Below are 22,393 nucleotides of genomic sequence, written 5' to 3'. Positions count from 1 at the left end.
CGCCTCAACCCCTCCCTGTGGCAGCGAGTTCCACATTCTCACCGCTCTCTGGGTAAAGAAGTTTCTCCTGAATTCCCCATTGGGTTTATCAGTGACTGTCTGATATTGGTGGCCCCCAGTTCTGGTCTCCCCCACAAGGGGAAACATCTTCTCTACGTCTACCCTAACGAAACACCTTCATAATTTTAAAGGCCTCTACCACTCACCCCTCAGCTTTCTTATTTCTATAGAAAAGAACCCTAGCCCGTTCAGTCTTTCCCGATGGTTAGAACCCCTCAGTTCTGGGATCATCCTTGTAAGAAAGTACAGTCAGTCATTTCATCCCCCTTTCCAGACGGTAAATATATGAACCCACTTTTGTAGATTGAACATGTTCATGTTGTGTGTGTGTCATTCTGGATAAATGTGTCAGTTTTTAAAGAGAACTAAATTTAAAAACACAATTCCACTCAAAATAAACCGGATATGGTCAGGAATCCGGTATAGTTTGAGTGTTATATGTAGACAGATAACAGAGATAGGTCTGAGAAAGCCTTGGGACACTTCTGCAACTTATCAGAATCTCAACACTGTCTGATGGTGATATTGTGGAACACACTACCGTTGTGTGGTACATATACAGAGAGTACTGAGGGAGCGCCGCACTGTCGGAGGGGCGGCAATGAGGGAGCGCCACACTGTCGGAGGGGCGGTACTGAGGGAGCGCCGCACTGTCGGAAGGGCGGCACTGAGGGAGCGCCGCACTGTCGGAGGGGCGGCACTGAGGGAGCGCCGCACTGTCGGAGGGGCGGTACTGAGGGAGCGCCGCACTGTATCATCTTTCAGGTGAGACGTTAGAGCAGACGGGATCTCGGTTTGTCAGTTGGATGTCAAAGAGCAGGGACAATATTTATCCCTCAACCAACATCACTAAAAGACAGATTATTTGGTCATTATCACAGTGCTGTGTGTGGGAACTTGCTGTGCGCAAATTGGCTGCCGTGTTTCCCACATTGCAACAGTGACTACACTCCAAAAGTACTTCATTGGCTGTAAAGCGCTTTGAGGTGTTGAAAGGCGCTATATAAATGTAAGAACGCGCTTCGGGTTTGGTTTATGCCAAATATTAGCGCATATGATTCGAAAGGGAAACACAGACCTAAGAGAACCCCTCATCCCGCGCGGCGAGGAAACAAACTGCAACAGTGTGTTGCTGCTCTCTCGACAAAGCCTGGATCCTGCATTCCAGCAGGGTGCGAGGGGGGGTCCCCAACGCAGAGCTCACAGCGGGATGGGGGCTGACCCGCTCCGACGGTAACAACATAAGAAATAGGAGCAGGAGTTGGCCACAAAACCCCTCGAGCCTGCTCCACCATTCAATACGATCATGGCTGATCATGGACTCAGCTCCACTTCCCTGCCCGCTCCCCTTATCCCCTTATCGTTTAAGAAACTGTCTATCTCTGCCTTAAATTTATTCAATGTCCCAGCTTCCACAGCTCTCTGAGGCAGCGAATTCCACAGATTTACAACCCTCAGAGAAGAAATTCCTCCTCATCTCAGTTTTAAATGGGCGGCCCCTTATTCTAAGATCATGCCCTCTAGTTCTAGTCTCCTCCATCAGCGGAAACATCCTCTCTGCATCCACCTTGTCAAGCCCCCTCATAATCTTATACGCTTCGATAAGATCACCTCTCATTCTTCTGAATTCCTTCTCCCCTTCGCAATCGGGGTCTCGAACTGCCAACATGGCAGCAAGTAAGGTGTCCTAACTGCTCCGCCAAAGAGTTGCTCCAAAGCCAAAAGAAAAAACGTTTAATAAATCACATTTAAAAAAAGTAAGAAGCTGAAAGTATAGCACAGTAGCGAGAGGCGGAATAATTGGTTTTAGAGCCCCAGGAGGATGGAGGGAGGAAATATTCGCCAGGGCTCCCAACTCCTGATTACTATGGCGCCGGAAAAGTCGCGCACTTTGTCGGAGGTCGGGACCAAGCCCACCCCTCCCTCCCAGCCCCCACCCGCGACATGAAAAGTTCAGGCTGCGGGAAAGCGTACGCGAGGGTGAGGGAGGGAGAACGAGGGGAGGGAGAAGCCAGACGTTAATTGGGTCCGAAATCAAACCCGATCACCACAAGCAATCGGCTAACGGAACCGATTAAAAAAATATATATATAAAAATACAGGAGGTTAATGTTGCACTGGAGTGCATTACCCCCTCCCCTCCTCCCTCTCCGCCCCCGCCCTTTAGCTCAGCTGACGAGTCTAGGCGTGCCAGACACGTTTGCGTGAAGGAAGGGGATTAAAAAAAACCCCGATACACGAGAGCCAACAAAGGCCCCTGCTGACCTCGATCAGGAAACCCTGTTTTAATCTGGGCGGAACCGTCTCCTCCCAATGTGTCCTTAACCCTTTGGACTCCTGCCGCTGACTGATCGGGCACACCATGTCAGCCACAGACCCTGCTGGCCAGCTCGTGAAACCCTGTGTGCCCTCAACCCCACCCTGCCCGCCTCCCCCCCCACACACACACACACACACGCATATATTATATATATATGTGAAAAGGAGTCGTTTATTCTATTAACCCTCAGCGAGCCAGAGATTAGTGCCGCATGCTACAGATCCCAGCGTGAGCCTCGGGCCACACACAAGCCCACACACACACACCAGTTAAGGCCTCACATATCACAACCTTCGGTTTCCTGTGCTGCGAGACGCTCTCTTAAAACGCAGGGGCATCACTGCGTGAGCCTGTGACAACAACTTTCAGACCCGGCCTTTGCTTTTCTTCTTTCAAAAGTTGAAGGAAGACAGGGCACAGCACAAGCGGAGGGTCCGTGTTAGATTACAGACACTCATTCTCACGCTAGGGAGTTTCACCGTCAGTTTGATTTTTGGGCCCCGTGTCTTAATTAACTCGCACACACTCGGTCACACAAAACACGTACTCGGTCACACGCGCACATGCTCGCGCTCGCACACACACTCTCTATCTCTATCTCTCTCCCTCCATCAAAACCTTTTGTTAAAATCTCACCGGCGCGACACGGTCTCCCACAGGAGTTAGCGCGGCCAGAGACAAATTCTCCACGTTTCAACACGAAATAACAATTAATTCTGCTGCGGGTTGGCTGGTCTCCGGCAGGTAACAGGAGGAGGCGATTCAGCCCCTCGAGCTTGTTACATTAGGAACAGGAGGAGGCCGTTCAGCCCCTCAGACTACTGAGGGAGTGGCAGCGCCGCACTGTCGGAGGGGTGGTACTGAGGGAGCGCCGCACTGTCGGAGGGGCAGTACTGAGGGAGTGTCGGAGGGGCGGTACTGAGAGAGCGCCGCACTGTCGGAGGGGCAGTACTGAGGGAGTGTCGGAGGGGTGGTACTGAGGGAGCGCCGCACTGTCGGAGGGGCGGTACTGAGGGAGCGCCGCACTGCCGGAGGGGCGGTACTGAAGGAGCGCCGCACTGCCGGAGCGGCGGTACTGAGGGAGCGCCGTACTGCCGGAGGCGCAGTACTGAGGGAGCGCCGCACTGCCGGAGGCGCGGTACTGAGGGAGCGCCGCACTGCCGGAGGGGCGGTACTGAGGGAGCGCCGCACTGCCGGAGGGGCGGTACTGAGGGAGCGCCGCACTGCCGGAGGGGCGGTACTGAGGGAGCGCCGCACTGCCGGAGGGGCGGTACTGAGGGAGCGCCGCACTGCCGGAGGGGCGGTACTGAGGGAGCGCCGCACTGCCGGAGGGGCGGTACTGAGGGAGCGCCGCACTGCCGGAGGGGCGGTACTGAGGGAGCGCCGCACTGCCGGAGGGGAGGTACTGAGGGAGCACCGCACTGCCGGAGGGGTGGTACTGAGGGAGCGCCGCACTGTCGGAGGGGCAGTACTGAGGGAGTATCGGAGGGACGGTACTGAGGGAGTGCCGCACTGTCGGAGGGGCGGTACTGAGGGAGCCCGCACTGCCGGAGGGGTGGTACTGAGGGAGCGCCGCACTGTCCGAGGGGCAGTACTGAGGGAGTGTCGGAGGGGCAGTACTGAGGGAGCGCCGCACTGTCGGAGGGGCAGTAGTGAGGTAGCGCCGCACTGTCGGAGGGGCAGTAGTGAGGGAGCACCGCACTGCCGGAAGGGCAGTACCGAGGGAGCACCACACTGCCGGAGGGGCAGTACTGAGGGAGCGCCGCACTGTTGGAGGGGCAGTACTGAGGGAGCGCCGCACTGTCGGAGGGGCAGTACTGAGGGAGTGTCGAAGGGGCGATACTGAGGGAGCGCCGCACTGTCGGAGGGCCAGGACTGAGGGAGTGTCGGAGGGGCGGTACTGAGGGAGCGCCGCACTGTCGGAGGGGCGGTACTGAGGGAGCGCCGCACTGCCGGAGGGGAGGTACTGAGGGAGCACCGCACTGCCGGAGGGGTGGTACTGAGGGAGCGCCGCACTGTCGGAGGGGCAGTACTGAGGGAGTATCGGAGGGGCAGTACTGAGGGAGCGCCGCACTGTCCGAGGGGCAGTACTGAGGGAGTGTCGGAGGGGCAGTACTGAGGGAGCGCCGCACTGTCGGAGGGGCAGTACTGAGGGAGTGTCGGACGGGCAGTACTGAGGGAGCGCCGCACTGTCGGAGGGGCAGTAGTGAGGTAGCGCCGCACTGTCGGAGGGGCAGTAGTGAGGGAGCACCGCACTGCCGGAAGGGCAGTACCGAGGGAGCACCACACTGCCGGAGGGGCAGTACTGAGGGAGCGCCGCACTGTTGGAGGGGCAGTACTGAGGGAGCGCCGCACTGTCGGAGGGGCAGTACTGAGGGAGTGTCGAAGGGGCGATACTGAGGGAGCGCCGCACTGTCGGAGGGCCAGGACTGAGGGAGTGTCGGAGGGGCGGTACTGAGGGAGTGCCACACTGTCGGAGGGGCGGTACTGAGGGAGTGTCTGAGGGGCGGTACTGAGGGAGTGCCGCACTGTCGGAGGGGCGGTACTGAGGGAGCGCCGCATGTCAGAGGGGCAGTACTGAGGGAGTGTCGGAGGGGCGGTACTGAGGGAGCGCCGCACTGTCGGAGGGGCAGTACTGAGGGAGCGCCGCACTGTCGGAGGGGCATGACTGAGGGAGCGGCGCACTGTCGGAGGGGCAGTAGTGAGGGAGCGCCGCACTGTCGGATGGGCAGTAGTGAGGGAGCGCCGCACTGTCGGAGGGGCAGTAGTGAGGGAGCGCCGCACGGTCGGAGGGGCCGTAGTGAGGGAGCGCCGCACTGTCGGAGGGGCCGTAGTGAGGGAGCGCCGCACTGTCGGAGGGGCAGTACTGAGGGAGCACCGCACTGTCGGAGGGGCGGTACTGAGGGAGTGTCGGAGGGGTGGTACTGAGGGAGCGCCGCACTGTCGGAGGGGCGGTACTGAGGGAGCGCCGCACTGCCGGAGGGGCGGTACTGAGGGAGCGCCGTACTGCCGGAGGCGCGGTACTGAGGGAGCGCCGCACTGCCGGAGGCGCGGTACTAAGGGAGCGCCGCACTGCCGGAGGGGCGGTACTGAGGGAGCGCCGCACTGCCGGAGGGGCGGTACTGAGGGAGCGCCGCACTGCCGGAGGGGCGGTACTGAGGGAGCGCCGCACTGCCGGAGGGGAGGTACTGAGGGAGCACCGCACTGCCGGAGGGGAGGTACTGAGGGAGCGCCGCACTGTCGGAGGGGCAGTACTGAGGGAGTATCGGAGGGGCGGTACTGAGGGAGTGCCGCACTGTCGGAGAGGCGGTACTGAGGGAGCGCCGCATGTCAGAGGGGCAGTACTGAGGGAGCGCCGCACTGTCCGAGGGGCAGTACTGAGGGAGTGTCGGAGGGGCAGTACTGAGGGAGCGCCGCACTGTCGGAGGGGCAGTACTGAGGGAGTGTCGGAGGGGCAGTACTGAGGGAGCGCCGCACTGTCGGAGGGGCAGTAGTGAGGTAGCGCCGCACTGTCGGAGGGGCAGTAGTGAGGGAGCACCGCACTGCCGGAAGGGCAGTACCGAGGGAGCACCACACTGCCGGAGGGGCAGTACTGAGGGAGTGCCGCACTGTTGGAGGGGCAGTACTGAGGGAGCACCGCACTGTCGGAGGGGCAGTACTGAGGGAGTGTCGAAGGGGCGATACTGAGGGAGCGCCGCACTGTCGGAGGGCCAGGACTGAGGGAGTGTCGGAGGGGCGGTACTGAGGGAGTGCCACACTGTCGGAGGGGCGGTACTGAGGGAGTGTCTGAGGGGCGGTACTGAGGGAGTGCCGCACTGTCGGAGGGGCGGTACTGAGGGAGCACCGCATGTCAGAGGGGCAGTACTGAGGGAGTGTCGGAGGGGCGGTACTGAGGGAGCGCCGCACTGTCGGAGTGGCAGTACTGAGGGAGCGCCGCACTGTCGGAGGGGCAGGACTGAGGGAGCGGCGCACTGTCGGAGGGGCAGTAGTGAGGGAGCGCCGCACTGTCGGAGGGGCAGTAGTGAGGGAGCGCCGCACTGTCGGAGGGGCCGTAGTGAGGGAGCGCCGCACGGTCTGAGGGGCCGTAGTGAGGGAGCACCGCACTGTCGGAGGGGCCGTAGTGAGGGAGCGCCGCACTGTCGGAGGGGCCGTAGTGAGGGAGCGCCGCACTGTCGGAGGGGCCGTACTGAGGGAGCACCGCACTGTCGGAGGGGCAGGACTGAGGGAGTGTCGGAGGGGCGGCACTGAGGGAGTGCCGCACTGTTGGAGGGGCAGTACTGAGGGAGCACCGCACTGTCGGAGGGGCGGTACTGAGGGAGCGCCGCACTGTCGGAAGGGCAGTACTGAGGGAGTGTCGGAGGGGCAGTACTGAGGGAGCGCCGCACTGTCGGAGGGGCAGTAGTGAGGTAGCGCCGCACTGTCGGAGGGGCAGTAGTGAGGGAGCACCGCACTGCCGGAAGGGCAGTACCGAGGGAGCACCACACTGCCGGAGGGGCAGTACTGAGGGAGTGCCGCACTGTTGGAGGGGCAGTATTGAGGGAGCACCGCACTGTCGGAGGGGCAGTACTGAGGGAGTGTCGAAGGGGCGATACTGAGGGAGTGCCGCACTGTCGGAGGGCCAGGACTGAGGGAGTGTCGGAGGGGCGGTACTGAGGGAGTGCCACACTGTCGGAGGGGCGGTACTGAGGGAGTGTCTGAGGGGCGGTACTGAGGGAGTGCCGCACTGTCGGAGGGGCGGTACTGAGGGAGCACCGCATGTCAGAGGGGCAGTACTGAGGGAGTGTCGGAGGGGCGGTACTGAGGGAGCGCCGCACTGTCGGAGTGGCAGTACTGAGGGAGCGCCGCACTGTCGGAGGGGCAGGACTGAGGGAGCGGCGCACTGTCGGAGGGGCAGTAGTGAGGGAGCGCCGCACTGTCGGAGGGGCAGTAGTGAGGGAGCGCCGCACTGTCGGAGGGGCCGTAGTGAGGGAGCGCCGCACGGTCTGAGGGGCCGTAGTGAGGGAGCACCGCACTGTCGGAGGGGCCGTAGTGAGGGAGCGCCGCACTGTCGGAGGGGCCGTAGTGAGGGAGCGCCGCACTGTCGGAGGGGCCGTACTGAGGGAGCACCGCACTGTCGGAGGGGCAGGACTGAGGGAGTGTCGGAGGGGCGGCACTGAGGGAGTGCCGCACTGTTGGAGGGGCAGTACTGAGGGAGCACCGCACTGTCGGAGGGGCGGTACTGAGGGAGCGCCGCACTGTCGGAAGGGCAGTACTGAGGGAGTGTCGGAGGGGCAGTACTGAGGGAGCGCCGCACTGTCGGAGGGGCAGTAGTGAGGGAGCGCCGCACTGTCGGAGGGGCAGTAGTGAGGGAGCGCCGCACTGTCGCAGGGGCAGTAGTGAGGGAGCGCCGCACTGTCGGAGGGGCCGTAGTGAGGGAGCGCCGCACTGTCGGAGGGGCCGTAGTGAGGGAGCGCCGCACTGTCGCAGGGGCAGTAGTGAGGGAGCGCCGCACTGTCGCAGGGGCAGTAGTGAGGGAGCGCCGCACTGTCGGAGGGGCCATAGTGAGGGAGCACCGCACTGTCGGAGGGGCAGGACTGAGGGAGTGTCGGAGGGGCGGCACTGAGGGAGTGCCGCACTGTCGGAGGGGCAGTACTGAGGGAGCACCGCACTGTCGGAGGGGCGGTACTGAGGGAGCGCCGCACTGTCGGAGGGGCGGTACTGAGGGAGCGCCGCACTGCCAAAGGGGCAGTACTGAGGCACTGTCGGAGGTGCGGTACTGAGGGAGCGCCGCACTGTCGGAGGGGTGGTACTGAGGGAGCGCCGCACTGCCGGAGGGGCAGTACTGAGGGAGCGCCGCACTGCCGGAGGGGCGGTACTGAGGGAGCGCCGCACTGCCGGAGGGGCGGTACTGAGGGAGCGCCGCACTGCCGGAGGGGAGGTACTGAGGGAGCACCGCACTGCCGGAGGGGAGGTACTGAGGGAGCGCCGCACTGCCGGAGGGGCAGTACTGAGGGAGTATCGGAGGGGCGGTACTGAGGGAGTGCCGCACTGTCGGAGGGGCGGTACTGAGGGAGCGCCGCATGTCAGAGGGGCAGTACTGAGGGAGTGTCGGAGGGGCGGTACTGAGGGAGCGCCGCACTGTCGGAGGGGCAGTACTGAGGGAGCGCCGCACTGTCGGAGGGGCTGGATTCCGGATTCCGAGAGTGCTAACCACCTCTCATACCACACCCAATTCCCTGTTGTGCTTCACACGCGAAGCGGGGCTAGTGGGTGGCTAAACCGAGCGTCGCCCTCACCCAATGGGCAGTGAGAGAACCACCCACCACTCCCGGGAGGCAAACAACCGAGGGACTTGCCATCTGTGGCCGACTCCACCGCCAACACGCCCCCGCCCCCACCACACAATCCCAGCCCAGACTTTGAGTACACTGCGAGGGCAGCCTGTGCCCCCGCTCCCCACGCCCCCCCCACACCGCCCCCATTCTGCAGCTGGCAAAGGGAGGCGCCCACAGTTTTGCTTTTCCCTCAGGAATGACTGGAAATAAACCACAAGAAAGGGCTGTGCTGTGAGGGAGAACGCGGAGAGGCTCCGCAAACAGGCTTGCCTTTTAACAACAGGCGCCCCCTGCAATTAGACATTCCAACACCCCGCCTCGGGCTGCAAACCGACTCTCCACACACAGAGAGAGACAGAGAGAGAGATTGGGCAATGCACCCTGTTCAGTTCCTCTTGCAGCAAACACCCCCCCCACCCCCCCGAACCCCACCACATTCGCAGTTGCTGCTCCTTGTGGATCAGACGGGCTCACAAGACATTCAGGATCTCCCCCCCACCCCCAACGCAGTGCCCGCTGACCCCCTTCCACTGCCGACTGTAGCACTGGTCGTGCTGCCAGTACAACCACTGAAGGCGGAATGAACTCCCATTTCCCTGGCGCCGTTTATCACCCCGGCATGTCTCGAAGCCAATCAAGTACCTGCTTTTTTTTTTTTGGAAGTGGTGTCACTGTTGTAATGTAGGAAACGCGGCAGCCGATTTGCGCACAGCAAGCTCCCGCAAACATAACGATCAGATTTAGGTGTTGGTTGAGGGATAAATAGTGAGGGATTATCGGGGAGAACTCCCCTGCTCTCCTTCCAATAGTGACAGTGGGATCTTTTACCTACACCTAACAGGGCAGACGGGGCCTCGGTTTGATGTCTCATCCAAAATATACAGCACTCCCTCAGCACTGCCCCTCCGACAGTGCGGCTCCCCCCCCCCACCAACAGTGCGGCACTCCCTCAGCACTGTTCCTCTGACAGTGCGCCGCTCCCTCAGCACTGCCCCTCCGACAGTGCGCCACTCCCTCAGCACTGCCCCTCCGACAGTGCGGCGCTCCCTCAGTACTGCCCCTCCGACAGTGCGGTGCTCCCTCAGCACTGCCCCTCCGACAGTGCGACACTCCCTCAGTACTGCCCCTCCGACAGTGCGGTGCTCCCTCAGCACTGCCCCTCCGACAGTGCGACACTCCCTCAGTACTGCCCCTCCGACAGTGCGGCACTCCCTCAGTACTGCCCCTCCGACAGTGCGGTGCTCCCTCAGCACTGCCCCTCCGACAGCACTGCTCCTCCGACAGTGCGGTGCGGCGCTCCCTCAGCACTGGCACTGGGAGTGTCGGCCTGGATTAAGTGTTGAAGACTCGGGTGTGGGCTTGAACCAACCACCTTCTGACTAAACATTCACTCCCTCCACCACCGGCGCACCATGGCTGCAGTGTGTACCATCTACAAGATGCATTGTGGGCATTTATTGCCCATCCCCAATTGACCGTGAGAAGGTGGTGGTGAGCCAAGGCTTCTTCGGCAGCACCTCCCAAACCCGCGACCTCTACCACCTAGAAGGACAAGGGCAGCAGGCGCATGGGAACACCACCACCTCTACGTTCCCCTCCAAGTCACACACCATCCTGACTTGTAAATATATCGGCCGCTTCTTCATTGTCGCTGGGTCACAATCCTGGAACTCCCTCCCTAACAGCACTGTGTGAGCCCCTTCACCACACGGACAGCAGCGGTTCAAAAAGACGGCTCACCACCACCTTCTCACGGTCAATTGGGGATGGGCAATAAATGCCCACCTTGCCAGCTACGCCCACATCCCGTGAACGAATATATATTGAAAAAAGATGGGCGCCTATTCTGAAATCGACAGCACTCTGCCACACGAGTGAACTGGTCCCACGAGACCCAGCGAGATCAGAGAGCCATCGTGACCAGCCTTCGTGTCCCCGGTTAAAACCCCAAGCATCCCCTCCATCACACGGCAGTCCTCAACCTCCGACCTCGGTGAGCACATGGGATTGGGGGTAGTGTGCTGACATGGATTGAGAACTGGTTGGCAGACAGGAAGCAAAGAGTAGGAGCAAACGGGTACTTTTCAGAATGGCAGGCAGTGACTAGTGGGGTACCGCAAGGTTCTGTGCTGGGGCCCCAGCTGTTTACATTGTACATTAATGATTTAGACGAGGGGATTACATGTAGTATCTCAAAATTTGCGGATGATACTAAGTTGGGTGGCAGTGTGAGCTGCAAGGAGGATGCTATGAGGCTGCAGAGTGACTCGGATAGGTTAGGTGAGTGGGCAAATGCATGGCAGATGAAGTATAATGTGGATAAATGTGAGGTTATCCACTTTGGTGGTAAAAACAGAGAGACAGACTATTATCTGAATGGTGACAGATTAGGAAAAGGGCAGGTGCAAAGAGACCTGGGTGTCATGGTACATCAGTCATTGAAGGTTGGCATGCAGGTACAGCAGGCGGTTAAGAAAGAAAATGGCATGTTGGCCTTCATAGCAAGGGGATTTGAGTACAGGGGCAGGGAGGTGTTACTCTAGTTGTACAGGGCCTTGGTGAGGCCACACCTGGAGTATTGTGTACAGTTTTGGTCTCCTAACTTGAGGAAGGACATTCTTGCTATTGAGGGAGTGCAGCGAAGGTTCACCAGACTGATTCCTGGGATGGTGGGACTGACCTATCAAGAAAGACTGGATCAACTGGGCTTGTATTCCCTGGAGTTCAGAAGAATGAGAGGGGACCTCATAAAAACGTCAAAATTCTGACGGGTTTCGACAGGTTAGATGCAGGAAGAATGTTCCCAATGTTGGGGAAGTCCAGAACCAGGGGTCACAGTCTAAGGATAAGGGGTAAGCCATTTAGGACCGAGAGGAGGAGAAACTTCTTCACCCAGAGAGTGGTGAACCTGTGGAATTCTCTACCACAGAAAGTAGTTGAGGCCAATTCACTAAATATATTCAAAAAGGAGTTAGATGAAGTCCTTACTACTAGGGGGATCAAGGGGTATGGTGAGAAAGCAGGAAGGGGGTACTGAAGTTGCATGTTCAGCCATGAACTCATTGAATGGCAGTGCAGGCTCGAAGGGCCGAATGGCCTACTCCTGCACCTATTTTTCTATATTTCTATTCTAGGTTTCTAGGAGGAAAGTTAACAGGGGAAGAGAGCTTGCACGGAAATCATAACCAACAGTTTTACCACCAAGATGGCAGTCCCACCAGGGGCGCCGGCGTTGGAAGGCTGGGAGAGCGACCACGAGGCGAGCACTGGCACCACAAGGAGATTGTCCACCCACACAACAAAGCTGGGTTTTGGTTCCCCAGCGAGAGGGAAGGTGAAAATTTATTTCAATGAAAGCCGTGGGAGTTTTTAAATCTGATGCTGCCAATGGATTCTGGCGCACGAGAAGCACGAACAGTTCCTTTAACCCAACAAATCAAGCCGCAGGCAAGTAAGGTGCAAAGGATGAGTTACAGAGCAGGTCCCACCCTGTGTAACCCCATAACTACACCACAGAAACAGCAACAAACAACTCAAATACACTTTCATTTATTGCTGTGGATCTTTTGAAAGATAATTCTGATTGAACAGTGATGCGAATGATATAAAGCGGGAACTAATTTGAAACAGTTACGGATCCCAAAAGTGTGAGGGAGCTGGATTAACATCAGCATAGATACAGTCAGTAACACAGGGTGCTGGGGGAGAGGGGTTACTGAGTGAGTGTGAAGAAACTGGATTAACATCAGTGGCGATATAGTCAGCGACACCGGGCGCTGGGGGAGAGGGGTTACTGAGTGACAGTGTGAGGGAGCTGGATTAACATCAGTACAGATACAGTCAGTAACACAGGGCGCTGGGGGAGAGGGGTTACTGAGTGACAGTGTGAGGGAGCTGGATTAACATCAGTACAGATACAATCAGTGACATGGTGCTGGGGGAGAGGGGTTACTGAGTGACAGTGTGAGGGAGCTGGATTAACATCAGTACAGATACAGTCAGTGACACAGGATGCTGGGGGAGAGGGGTTACTGAGTGACAGTGTGAGGGAGCTGGATTAACATCAGTACAGATACAGTCAGTAACACAGGGCGCTGGGGGAGAGGGGTTACTGAGTGACAGTGTGAGGGAGCTGGATTAACATCAGTACAGATACAGTCAGTAACACAGGGTGCTGGGGGAGAGGGGTTACTGAGTGACAGTGTGAGGGAGCTGGATTAACATCAGTACAGATACAGTCAGTGACATGGTGCTGGGGAGAGGGGTTACTGAGTGACAGTGTGAGGGAGCTGGATTAACATCAGTACAGATACAGTCAGTAACACAGGGCGCTGGGGGAGAGGGGTTACTGAGTGACAGTGTGAGGGAGCTGGATTAACATCAGTACAGATACAGTCAGTAACACAGGGTGCTGGGGGAGAGGGGTTACTGAGTGACAGTGTGAGGGAGCTGGATTAACATCAGTACAGATACAATCGGTGACACAGGATGCTAGGGGCAGGGTTACTGAGTGACGATACTAATCCAGCTCGGTCACACCATGTGTGGTAAGATGTGGAACTCATGGAGTGGTTGGTGCAGGCTGCACTGATGCATTACAACAGTGACTGCACTCCAAAAATACTTCACTGACTGTGAAACGTTTTGCGACGTCCGTTGGTCGTGTAAGGCGTCGTATAAGGGGAGGCTTGACACAAACACGAGGGTGAAGTGAAGAGAGAGGGAGGAAAATGGAAATGGGTAGGCTGAGAAGCTACTCAGGCCGACAGTACGAGGGAGCTGGAATAACATTGGCAACCTGCAGAGGTCCCAGTGATGCAATCTAACCAGCGGCCCTGCTGTCACGCACTGCAACTCCTCCAAGTTCCTGATTACGTCAACTTTACAAAAAAAAGCAGAATGGAAGGGACGGACGATGGCGGGACTCCGTCACACTGTAAAACCACACTGCCTTAACTGGCCGGAGCTTACTGACCCACAGGCAGCATTTCCCTCACACTGAGCGCTCCACTGGGGCCCCGTCTTGTACGTTACGGAGGGTAGAGGGTGAAGGGAATGCGAATGAGAACCTCAAATCCTCTCTGCACATCATCAACAGCGAGGGGTGATTATTATTTTTTTTTAAACCAGATTACATTCAGCTGAGATTCCTTTTAAGAAAACTGGAATGCAGACAAGATGAAGTGGTTTTATATTCATAATAATGTAAGAATTAGGAGCAGGAGTAGGCCCTGCGGCACCTCGAGCCTGCTCCACCATTCAGTACGATCGTGGCTGATCACCAACCTCAACTCCACTTTCCTGCACGATATCTGTATCCCTTAATTCCCCTCGAGTCCAAAAATCTATCGATCTCAGCCTTGAATATACTCAAAGACTGAGCCTCCACAGCCCTCTGGGGCAGAGTATTCCAAAGATTCACCTCCCTCTGAGTGAAGAAATTCTTCCTCATCTCAGTCCTAAATGGCCGAGCCCTTATCCTGAGACTGTGACCCCTGGTTCTAGACTCCCCAGCCCCGGGGGGAAACACCCTCCCTGCATCTTACCCTGTCAAGCACCCTCAGAATACACAAGAACTTAAGAAATAGGAGCAAGAGTCGGCCATTCATGGCTGATTTGATCATGGACTCAGCTCCACTTCCCTGCCCGCTCCCCATGACTCTCTATTCCCTTATCCCTCAAAAATCTGTCGATCTCAGCCTTGTATATATTCAATGCCCCAGCCTCCACAGCTCTCTGGGGCAGAGAATTCCACAGATTTACAACCTTCTGAGAGAAGCAATTCCTCCTCATCTCAGTATTAAGTGGGCGTTATTCTGAGACTATGCCCCCCAGTTTAAATTTCCTCTATGAGTGGAAATATCCTCTCTGCATCCAACTTGTCGAGCTCCCTCATAATCTTATACGTTTCAATAAGATCACCTTTCATTCTTCTGAATTCCAATGAGTAGAGGGCCAACCTACTCAACCTTTCTTCATAAGTCAAACCCCCTCATCTCCGGAATCAACCAAGTGAACCTTCTCTGAACAGCCTCCAATGCAAGTATATCCTTCCTTAAATACGGAGACCAAAACTGTACACAGTACTCCAGGTGTGGCCTCACCAATACCCTGCACAGTTGTAGCAGGACTTCTCTGCTTTTATACTCTATCCCACTTGCAATAAAGGCCAACATTCAATTCGCCTTCCTGATTACTTGCTGTACCTGCATACTAACTTTTTGTGTTTCATGTACAAGGACCCCCAGGTCCCTCTGTACTGCAGCACTTTGCAATTTTTCTCTATTTAAATTATCATTTGCCTTCTTATTTTTTCTGCCAAAGTGGATTACCTCACATTTTCCCACATTATACTCCATCTGCCAAATTTTTGCCCAATCATTTAGCCTGTCTATATCCCTTTGCAGATTTTTTGTGTCCTCCTCACAATTTGCTTTCCCACCCATCTTTGTATCATCACCAACTTGGCTACATTACACTCGGTCCCTTCATCCAAGTCATTAATATAGATTGTAAATAGTTGAGGTCCCAGCACTGATCCCTGCGGCACCCCACTTGTCACTGTTTGCCAACCAGAAAATGACCCATTTATCCCGACTCTCTGTTTTCTGTTAGTAAGCCAATCCTCTATCCATGCTAATATATTACCACCAACCCCGTGAACTTTTATCTTGTATAGTAACCTTTTAATGTGGCACCTTATCGAATGCCTTCTGGAAATCCAAATACACCACATCCACTGGTTCCCGCTTATCCACCCTGCTTATTACATCCTCAAAGAACTCTAGCAAATTTGTCAAACATGATTTCCCTTTCACAAAACCATGCTGACTCTGCTTGATCGAATTATGTTTATCCAAATGTCCCTCTACTGCTTCCTTAATAATGGACTCCAGCAATATTTGTTCAACGTCTCTGCCATTTTCTTGTTCCCCATTATTAATTCCCCAGTCTCATCCTCTAGGGTAGAAACTCTTACTATCAGTTTTTATATTTCGTGCTAGTTTACTCTCATAATCTACCTTCCCTCTTTATTTTTTTAGTCGTTCTTTGCTGGCTTTTAAAAGTTTCCCAATCCTCTGGCCTCCCACTATTCTTGGACACATTGTATGCCCTTGTTTTCAATTTGATATCATGCCTTATTTCCTTAGTTATCCACGGATGGTTATCCCTTCTCTTACAGTCTTTCATTCTCATTGGGATATAATTTTGTTGCGAGTTATGAAATATCTCCTGAAATGTCTGCCACTGCTCATCAACCGTCCCATTCTTTAATCTATTTTCCCAGTCCACTTTAGCCAACTCTGCCCTCATACCTTTATAGTCTCCTTTATTTAAGCTTAGGACACTGGTTTGAGATCCAACTTTCTCACCCTCGAACTGAATTTGAAATTCAACCATGTTATGGTCACTCATTCCTAGAGGATCCTTTACAAGATCGTTGATTTACGTTTATGTGTGTTTCAATGAGATCACCTCTCATTCTTCTAAACTCCAGAGAGTATCGGCCCAGTCTGCTCAATCTCTCCTCATAAGACAATCCCCCCATCCCAGGAATCAATCTGGTGAACCTTCGTTGCACCGGCTCCAAGGCAAGTATATCCTTCCTTAGATTAAGAGACCAAAACTATGCACAATACTCCACTACCGTACCAGACGTTAATAATATAATAGTGTTAAATTATATTAACAACAATACACCTTACCCACACAGACTTCATATTTTGTCACAGATGTGTCTTAAAACACTTGTGCTTCTGAACTACAACCAGGAGCTCAGCAAAAATCTGCAAAGTTCCCTGACGACGTAACAACTTACAATGAATTTGTTTGCTCAACATGGTGTGATCTTAAAGGAACCCAGGTCCACCACAGCAAAAGACATTGTGCAACAAGACCCCGACAAGCAATGACACCAGATCTCCACACGATATAAATTAACACGTGAACAGGAGGAGGCCATTCAGCCCCCCGAGCCTGTCCCACCATTCAATCAGAACGCGGCTGATCTGTATCTCAACTCCGCTCACCTTGGCTCCGTAAACCTTAACCCGACAAAAATCTATCAATACAAAAGCAAAATACTGCGGATGCTTGAAATCTGAAATAAACACAGAAAATGCCGGAAATACTCTGCTGAAAATGACCCTGCGTCGGAACTCACGAAGGGTTCTGACGAAGGGTCATCGACCCGAAACGTTAACTCTGTTTCTCTCCACAGAGGCTACCTGACCCGCTGAGTATTTCCAACATCTTCTGTTTTTATTTCAAAAATCTCTCCATCTCACTCTTGACATTTCTAATTGACCCCCCCGCCCTCAACAGCCTTTTTTGGGCGGTGGGGGAGAAGAGAGTTCCCGATTCCCATGGCCCTTTGTGTGAAGAAGTGCTCCCTGGCATCACCCTGAACAGCTGGGCTCTAATGGTAAGGCGATGCCCCCTTGTTCTGGGCTGACCCACTCGAGGGAATAGTCTCTCTCGATCTACCCCATCGAATCCTTTAATCATCGCAAACACCTCAAATAGATCACCCCTTAATCTTCTACACTCGAGGGAACACAGGCCCAGTCTGTGCGACCTGTCCTGGTAATTTAACCCTTTATCCCCGAGGTAACAGTCTGGTGAACCTGCCCCGCTCCCCCCTCCGAGGCCGATATATCCTCCCTGAGGGGCGGGGCGCAGGACTGAACGCAGTCACTCCCGATGGGACCACTGGGACACAACATTCCTGTTTACATTACACAAGCACCGGCAGAGTGCATTATTCGTCTTAATAGACGTCAGCTCTGAAGTCCTTCTGGGGTTAAATAAAGGCTTTGCCATAGCATTAATAGGCTAGCCTTAACTTTAGGACATAACGTCCTTGGATACATCACTGGTGCTGGGCGACTACATTTACTTTCACCCCGGGGGGAGATGATGTTTGAACATTGTTGCTGTAGGACTATGCTGCTCCACTCTCCCCCACAGGCATCGGAACTTCTGTCTTTCAACGGCCCCGGATAAAGCAGCAGTTACTCACGCGCGTGGTTATCGGCGAGTCCGTTGAGGTTGCTGGAAATATCCCGTCTCCTGTACAGACACACAACTTTGGCTTCCACGTTGCCGCTGCCCGTCTGCTTAAAACAAAATCACATTCGGTTTGCACGCTGCACAAAGTGGCATTGGGCAAGTCATGGTGCGTAACCCCTCCACTCAATTACACACAACTCCGAGGGCAGCTCACCTCCGAGTCAGGAGGTCGTGGGTTTGAGCCCCATAATCCAGCATGGCACTCCCAGTTTATATATTTAAACATTGTGGGAGGGGCGGTACCGAGGGAACGCCGCACTGTCGGAGGGGCAGTACTGAGGGGGCGCCGCACTGTCGGAGGGGCAGTACTGAGGGAGCGCCACACTGTCGGAGGGGCAGTACTGAGGGAGCACCCCACCGTCGGAGGGGCAGTACTGAGGGAGCGCCGCACCGTCGGAGGGGCAGTACTGAGGGAGTGCCGCACCGTCGGAGGGAGCCCCGCACTGTCGGAGGGGCAGTACTGAGGGAGAGCCGCACTGTCGGAGGGGCAGTACTGAGGGAGCGCCGCACCGTCGGAGGGGCAGTACTGAGGGAGCACCGCACCGTCAGAGGGGCAGTACTGAGGGAGTGCCACACCGTCGGAGGGGCAGTACTGAGGGAGCGCCCCACCGTCGGAGGGGCAGTACTGAGGGAGCGCCACACTGTCGGAGGGGCAGTACTGAGGGAGCGCCCCACCGTCGGAGGGGCAGTACTGAGGGAGTGCCGCACTGTCGGAGGGGCAGTACTGAGGGAGTGCCGCACTGTCGGAGGGGCAGTACTGAGGGAGCACCGCACCGTCGGAGGGGCAGCACTGAGGGAGCCCCGCACTGTCGGAGGGGCAGTACTGAGGGAGCGGCGCACCGTCGGAGGGGCAGTACTGAGGGAGCACCGCACCGTCGGAGGGGCAGTACTGAGGGAGTGCCGCACTGTCGGAGGGGCAGTACTGAGGGAGCGCCGCACCGTCGGAGGGGCAGTACTGAGGGAGCGCCCCACCGTCGGAGGGGCAGTACTGAGGGAGCGCCCCACCGTCGGAGGGGCAGTACTGAGGGAGCGCCCCACTGTCGGTGGGGCAGTACTGAGGGAGCGCCGCACCACCGGAGGGGCAGTACCGAGGGAGCGCCGCACCGTCAGAGGTGGGTACCGAGGGAGCGCTGCACCATCGGAGGGGCCGTACCGAGGGCGCGCCGCACTGTCAGAGGGGCGATGCTGAGGGCGCGCCACACTGTCAGAGGGGCAGTACTAAGGGAGCACCGCACTGTCGGAGGCGCAGTACTGGGGGAGTGTCGCACTGTCGGAGGTAGCATTTTTCGGATGAGACGTTAAACCGAGGCTCCGTCTGCCCTCTCGGGTGGCGTAAAGGATCCCATGGTACTATTTCAAGGAAGAACAGGGGAGTTCTCCTCGGTTTCCTGGGCCAATATTTATTGCTCAACCAACGCCACTATAACAGATCATTATCATATCGTTGTTTGTGAGAAGAAAGTATTCCATTGGCTGTAAGTGACATTGGGACGTCCCGAGGTGGTGAAAGGATATGTGGAAATGCAAGTCTGTCTTTTTTCTTCCCTATACACGCCACGGAATCCACTCATTGGTTCTGCTGTAAGCAGAGTAGACCAGAACCAGAGGATGATCAGTGCAATGCCCCTGGAAATAATTCCCCAATCGACATTCTCCCCGCCCTCCTACTCCACCACACAGGCAACGACGTCAGGCAAGCAACTCAATTGGGAATACCGCCAGCAGGCACCCGCCAGCAGCGAGATGGTGAACACAAAGTTATTTCCTGCTGCCCCGAGAGCCCAGCTTGTACAGGCAGTGAATGAGCTGAGCAGTACAGACCGGGAGAGCCCCAGGTTCGAACTGCAGTATCAGTGCTCACTGACAGAAAGGATCAGGATTAGATTCAGACCCAGGTCTAACAACATTTTTATTCCGGGAAGTGGCCCTCAATGAGAGACTGTCAAACACCCAGCCCTAGCAACAACTACTCCCATTTCTGCAGTGCCTTTCACCACCTCTGGATGTCCCAAAGCGCTTTGCGGCCATTGAAGCACTCCTGAAGCATAGTCACGGCAGCCAATTTGCGCACAGCAAGCTCCCACAGACTGCAATGTGATAATGACGCGGATCATCTGTTTTTTGGTGATGTTGGTTGAGAGATAAATATTGGCCCCAAGACATAAGAACGTAAGAAATAGGAGCAGGAGTCGGCTATTCGGCCCCTCGAGCCTGCTCTGCCATTCAGTAAGATCATGGCTGATCCGATCATGGACTCAGCTCCACTTCCCCGCCCGCTCCCCATGACCCTTCACTCCCTTATCGCTCAAAAATCTGTCTATCTCCACCTTAAATATATTCAATGACCCAGCCTCCACAGCTCTCTGGGGCAGAGAATTCCACAGATTTACAACCCTCAGAGAAGAAATTCCTTCTCATCTCCGTTTTAAATGGGCGGCCCCTTATTCTGAGACTATGCTCCCTAGTTCTGGATTCCCCCACGAGGGGAAACATCCTCTCTGCATCCACCCTGTCCAGCCCCCCTCAGAATCTTTTTGTTTCAATAAGATCACCTCTCATTCTTCTGAACTCCAATGAGTACAGACCCCACCTGCTTAACCTTACTTCATAAGATAACCCCTTCATCTCAGGAATCAACTTAGTGAACATTCTCTGAACTGCCTCCAAAGCAAGTATATCCTTCCTTAAATACGGAGACCAAAACTGTCGACAGTACTCCAGGTGTGGTCTTACCAACGCCCTGTACAGTTGTAGCAGGATTTCTCTGTTTTTATACTCCCTCCCCCTTTGCAATAAAGGCCAACATTCCACACCGGGGAGAATGCCCCGCTCTGCCCCATCCACAGCTCGTCTTCCAATGCTGGCCATGGGATCTTTTACATCCATCAGATGGGGCCTCGGTTTAACGTCTCATCTGAAAGACATCGTCCCACAATACAAGAGTGACTCCATTTCATTGGCTGTGAAGCGCTTGGGGAAGACCCGAGGTGGTGGAAGGCTCTATATAAATGCAAGTTCTTTCTTTCATCTTTGCTGGCACGGAAGACGAAAAGAAATCCCTCCAGGGTGACGGTTAGCAAGTGACCCTTGCTGGGAGCGTCCGTGTGTGGGTATCAGGCGAGGACTGGATCGGGCAGGAGATAAATCTCAACGTTAGTTGAACACACAGCATGGTCGATGTGACGTGCCTCTCTCTTTTCGTCCCCGGAGAGATATATGGTCTGTACTTGCTACCTTGTGGCGAGGGAATAGCTGGCTGGTTTCTGGGCCGCAGTGGGAGACAGGTTGTCTGCCAGCCCCCTCACCTGGGGAATTATACAAGGGCGAGATGGGAAAATAAATCACCCCACACCGCGACAAGCCAACACTCCTTGCTGTGCCAATACACATCTCTCTCTCTCTATCAGGGTCTTACCCTGTATCCCGAGCAAAGAATGTAAAGCCTGTACCTTGTTTAGTTCCTCTATCCTGCGGATAAGGTACGGATTACTCGAGGAGTTTTCAAAGTAAACATAATCTGGAAGAGAACGCAGAGGTACGGGATTAGAAAGCACATATTACACGGGATATACGGCACAGAAACCAGCCATTCGGCCCAACTAGCCCATGCCGGCGTTTATGCTCCACTCGAGCCTCAGAGTCATAACGGCACAGGAGGCGGCCATTCGGCCCATCGAGTCCATGCCGGCTCTTTGTAGAGCAATGCAGACAGTCCCATTTCCTTGCTCTGTCCCCCCAGCCCTGAAGTTTATTCCCCCCAAGTGCCCATCCAATTTCCTTTTGAAATCATTGATCGTCTCCGCATCCACCACCCTCGTCGGCAGCGCATTCCAGATCATTACCGCTCGCTGCGTGAAAATGTTCTTCCTCACATCCCCCCTGTAGCTCTGGCCCAAAGACCTTAAATCTGTGTCCCCCAGTCCTTGTACCATCAGCTAATGGGAACAGTCTTTCTCTGTCTACCTTATCCAAACCCGTCATAATCTTGTTCACCTCTGCCAAATCTTCCCTCAACCTCCTTCACTCCAAGGAGAACAACCCCATCTTCTCTAACCTAACCTTGTAGCTAAAATCCCTCATCCCGGGAACCATTCTGGTAAATCTCCTCTGCACCCTCTCAAGGACCTTCACACCCTTCCTAAAGTATGCTGACCAGAACTGGATGCAATACTCTAGTTGCGGCCTAACTAGAGCTTTATAAAGGTTCAGCATAACTTCCCTGCTTTTGTACTCAATACCTCTATTTATGAAGCCCAAGATCTCATAAGCTTTGCTAACTACTTTCTCAATATGCCCTGCCACCTTCAAAGATCTGTTCACATGAACCCCCAGGTCCCTCTGTCCCTGCACTCTTCAAAACTATGCCATTAAGTCTATATTGTCACTCCCTAGCCCTCCTCCCATCTTTCCTCATCTAGCTATCAGTATTACCCTCTATTCCCTTCTCCCTCATGTGTTTATCCAGCCTCCCCTTAAATGTGTCTCTGTTATTCGCCTCAACCCCTCCCTGTGGCAGCGAGTTCCACATTCTCACCGCTCTCTGGGTAAAGAACTTTGTTCTGAATTCCCTATTAGATTTCTTGGTGATTATATTTATATTTATCAATATTTATCCCTCAACCAACAT

At 55.3% G+C, this 22,393-nt stretch overlaps 1 protein-coding gene across 1 annotated transcript in view; it reads right to left on the bottom strand.

Annotated features, from left to right (window-relative positions):
- LOC139239317 (metastasis-associated protein MTA2-like) overlaps positions 1-22,393 on the bottom strand; it is a 63,945-nt gene that overhangs the window by 19,134 nt on the left and 22,418 nt on the right. The window contains exons 2-3 of the mRNA XM_070867988.1: positions 21,216-21,283; positions 17,717-17,810 (exon numbers count right to left, since the gene is read on the bottom strand). Coding sequence (XP_070724089.1) covers positions 17,717-17,810; positions 21,216-21,283 — 162 coding nt within the window. The remainder of the gene's footprint in view (positions 1-17,716; positions 17,811-21,215; positions 21,284-22,393) is intronic.

This window comes from Pristiophorus japonicus, chromosome 27, assembly GCF_044704955.1.
Source record: "Pristiophorus japonicus isolate sPriJap1 chromosome 27, sPriJap1.hap1, whole genome shotgun sequence".
In the NCBI taxonomy this organism is placed as follows: domain Eukaryota; kingdom Metazoa; phylum Chordata; class Chondrichthyes; family Pristiophoridae; genus Pristiophorus; species Pristiophorus japonicus.
Note: the sequence above shows the minus strand (reverse complement) of the source record. Positions and strands in the feature narration are given on the sequence as shown.